Below are 4,251 nucleotides of genomic sequence, written 5' to 3' on the forward strand. Positions count from 1 at the left end.
CCACAATTTGAATGAAAAATGCATGATGCATGGAAAATGCGATTCCTTTCCCAAATCCCCTCACATTATGAATATGATTCCCACACTGTTCAAAGTTCAAACCCTTGTCAGCCTCATGGGGCACGAGAAGTGCCATTTACAAGTCAGGTCAATGCAGATACATTTTGTCACTAACAACTTATTCAACATACTACAAACATCATTTGCATTTGCTTAACTTGTAGAAATATAGAATGTTAATTATGATTTGTTACCAAAAGCTTATACTGTTAATTAAGAGGTGGACCAAAATATTAACTTGTATCAAACTCACAAGCACATTAAACAGCATCATCTTGTGCATAATACATTACATGCTGACTGGACCATAAATGAAAAACACATGTCATAATATCTGAGTAGGATTAATGACAAATTAAATTACATTTGCACTTACGACGCATACACATCACCTCCACCATGTCATTAGGAATACATTAATTTTCCTTTATAGATATTATAAGATTTAAATTTATAGCATTAGCTATATAATATATATATATTTTTTTTTGCATCAAGTGAAGGCATCAATTGAGTTTTGGTGTAGATAAGATTCAAACCCAACTGAAGAGAAAATTTTTCACCAATTAAACTACTTGAAACCAACTTATAATAATTTAATTTGGTTAATTAGTAAGTTCTAGAACTTACTGATGTTGACCGACAATTATTTTCGTACTGGCAACGGCATAGAATTTTACATGGTGAACTTGAAGTCATACTCTGCTAATCACGAAAGTAGTACCATAACTTCTTCCTGCTTTTAGAAACCTCTATAAAAAGATCACAAACCACTCCTCAAATCATTGCAGTAACAACCCAACACATTAGAAACAAGGCACACAGGAAAAGAAGTTGGGTATAGACTAAGCTATGGCTAAGATTATCAGATTAGCCATTCTAGCCGTAGCACTTTTTGCTTTCCTACAAACCACAGTTGCTGTGACTACACATGTGGTTGGAGACAGCACAGGGTGGACGGTTCCTCCTAATAACGACTTAACCTTTTATGCTGTTTGGGCTGCGAAGCAAACCTTCATTCTTGGCGACATTCTGCGTAAGTATAGATGAATAAGTTGCTAGTCTCATTTAGTTTATTCTCTTTTGTTGATTTGTGGATGAATTTGGATCAAAGAGGTCTAAACTCCACCTGGGATTTTTTTCTAACTTCAATGATCTTTGATGTTTTATCAGTTTTCAACTTCACAACTGGACAAGAAGATGTAGCCAGAGTTACGAAGGAAGCTTTCTTAATCTGCAATTCAACAAACCCCATCTCTCTTATAACAGCCGGGCCAGCAAATTACTCGTTGAACTCGACCGGCGAGTACTACTTCATAGGCACCTTGAACAACAACTGTGCTCAGGGACAAAGGCTTGCAATCAACGTGACCACATCTCCTGGACCAACTGCTAGTCCTGTTCCCAGAACAATACCAGAGAATTATACAGTCGGTGGTAACATGGGATGGATCGTCCCACCACTTGGTGAAATTGCATATATTACTTGGGCTTACAACAAGACTTTCATCGTCGGAGACACTCTAGGTACAGACTTTATGATGTGATTAACTGTGATTGATAAACTGTCATTTTCACATCATTCCACCGCATCTTTCTATAACTCACAATCGATTATTTTAGAGTTGTGACAAAAATGATTGACACAAAAGTTGTATTAAAAAGCTGTATATAAACTGCATAAAATACTTTTCTTTTACAGCAAGAAATGAAGAAAGATTGAAACCTTAAATTCTTTCATATTCAACAAAAATACTTTGGGGAAAAAAAAAAAAAAAAAACATTAAACAAATTTTGTAGGTGGAAACCCAAATAAGAAATTATATCTTCCTCTATCTCTAAGCCAATTCTTGAACGTTTTTGCAGTGTTCAACTTTTTGAATGGATCAGATGACGTTGCCTCGGTGACCAAAGAAGCTTATAACAGCTGCAACTTGAGCACAAGTCTAGCACTTTATAACAATAGTCCTGCATATATCACCCTCAAGACCACCGGCGAGTATTTCTTCACCAGCACCTATCAATACCACTGCGCCTTGGGTCAAAAACTAGCCATTAACGTCACTGGCTCCGGCACCGCCTATCCACCTTCCAGCTCCGCCCACTCTCCTTCAGGTTCACATGGTCCCACCGCTTCTCCTCCATCAGGGAGTACTAGTGCTGCCCCGTCTAGGATTTCCGGTGGTTATTTATTCGGCCTCTTGACCATTGCCATGGCTGTATTTTATTGATTTTAACCAGTTCATGGTTTGAGTATGGTTGACTTTGTTCTTTGTTATTTTGTATATTTACGATCGTATCATATGTTTTATACATGTACACTATGAGGATGTACTATCCATTCTATTCAGTTTATACTTTAAATAAAGATTCTGTTTGTCTTTAAACATTCCTCACTATGATTATTATGCTACTTTTCTCTAAGCTTAGTTTAAAGCTGCAATAAATCCTACGGATGTAGATCAGTTGAACTATCTAGTCAATTTAATTAAGTGCCTCGCGAGACATTTGATCCAATTATTTTCTGGACAAGGTTTTCCTTTAGTTAATTTTTATACGTTATTCTTTCTTCTGGTACCATATGGTTTTATAATGCCTAATTATCTGTCAATATAAAGAGAACCATAGGTCCTACAACTAGCTTCACTTAAATATCTCTTGTCATCACAATCCAAATTCAACTCAAAGATCAACATCCTATCAAAATAGAGGTCACTATTTATTTATTTATTTTTTTAAAGCACCACAAACCATTACATTTCACAATAAATAAAACCACCATTCATCCGATTACAAGTTCAGTCCATTAACTTCAAATCTACTAATTAAACAAAAGAATCACATGTACAATATCAACTTTTAACCTAGAATGTTTTACTATTTCCAACTCCATAAAAAAGAATTGGAACTTAAACTTCTAATAGTGAAAATATCACAAAATACATAATGAATATCACTTTCAAATTAAACCTATGAGAATCCCACCAAAAATCAAACATCTCTTATATGATTTTACTGTCACGCCCAGGTACGAAGGGAGACTTTGACCAATGGGGCAATGGCCCCCAATTTTATTTTAATTTTTAAATATTAATATATACATAGGTATCAGTTTTAACAATTTTGTTGTATAATATTACATTTTGCCCTCATAACAATATCATTGATTATTTTAAAAGTAATGTTATAGTTACAAACTTTTCTAAAATATTTATACAGAGGTAGTAAATTCTTATTAGTCTGCATCTGGACTCATCACTTACATAATTTTTTTACTTACTAATAACCACTCACCATATTAACAATTTGTAAAAAGAATTTGTAACTCTTAACATTTTCCTCATTTTAAAGGCCTTAAAAAAAATTATAGATCTGAAATCAAAAACAAAATATACAATTCCAAAAAAAAAATAGTCCAACAACAAAAAATTACCAATTGTAAAGTTAAAAAAAATTAAGTTCAATCAATCAATTTTACCTAAAACAAATAACTCGACCCTTAAAAAATTTTAACAAAATAATTTTGTCCTTACCTAACAACAAATGCACACATCAAAAACACAAATAAATACTAAATAAATAAACCCTTAGTGGTAAAGCAACAAGTAGCAAAGCCGCCCCCTAACTTCAAATTCTGGTTCCATCCCTAATCACGCCCCCAACCAACAAATAGGTTAATCACATGACAATGGCCTTACACTTTAAATGAATATCACTTTTCTTTGGGTTTTGGACTTTATGATGACATTACTCATTGGAACTTTAGAGAAGTGATCTTAGTGCACACTTAAAATTTTCTAACTGCAAGGTTTGATATATGACTTCAAGAAAGAAAGGTTAACCATGTAACGCTTTAAATTAGCTAGCAAAGAATGAAGACTTGCATGCGGTTTTTTTTTTTTTTTTTTTAAGCGACTAGCATGCGTTGATTAGGGAATTATTTGGTTTGGCCAAAAATATAATGGTCACCTATTCTTAGTAATGGTAGTTTTATTGGCATGGAAGAACTTACGCTCTTTTGGTGAATACCTCTTGGATAATTTTTTGTTGTACTTTAATTTTTGCTTAGGCTGCCTTGATTTTAAACCTAATTAGAATTTTTTTTCATGGATTGTCCAATTTAAACCGAATATTGTGATTGTTGAGGAAAAAATTTTCACACCACACGGCTTTATTTCATTGGCAACCTGC

The 4,251-nt window shown here is 33.8% G+C and overlaps 1 protein-coding gene across 1 annotated transcript; it reads left to right on the top strand.

Moving 5' to 3' along the window:
* The first annotated feature begins 824 nt into the window (after nucleotides 1-824).
* LOC126715416 (early nodulin-like protein 1) lies at nucleotides 825-2,447 on the top strand. The gene is made up of 3 exons (XM_050416009.1): nucleotides 825-1,096; nucleotides 1,234-1,587; nucleotides 1,927-2,447. The coding sequence occupies exons 1-3, from the start codon at nucleotides 913-915 to the stop codon at nucleotides 2,289-2,291; spliced, it is 903 nt and encodes a 300-aa protein (XP_050271966.1). The 5' UTR covers nucleotides 825-912; the 3' UTR covers nucleotides 2,292-2,447.
* Nucleotides 2,448-4,251: the final 1,804 nt, after the last annotated feature.

Source organism: Quercus robur, chromosome 2 (genome assembly GCF_932294415.1).
Source record: "Quercus robur chromosome 2, dhQueRobu3.1, whole genome shotgun sequence".
In the NCBI taxonomy this organism is placed as follows: domain Eukaryota; kingdom Viridiplantae; phylum Streptophyta; class Magnoliopsida; order Fagales; family Fagaceae; genus Quercus; species Quercus robur.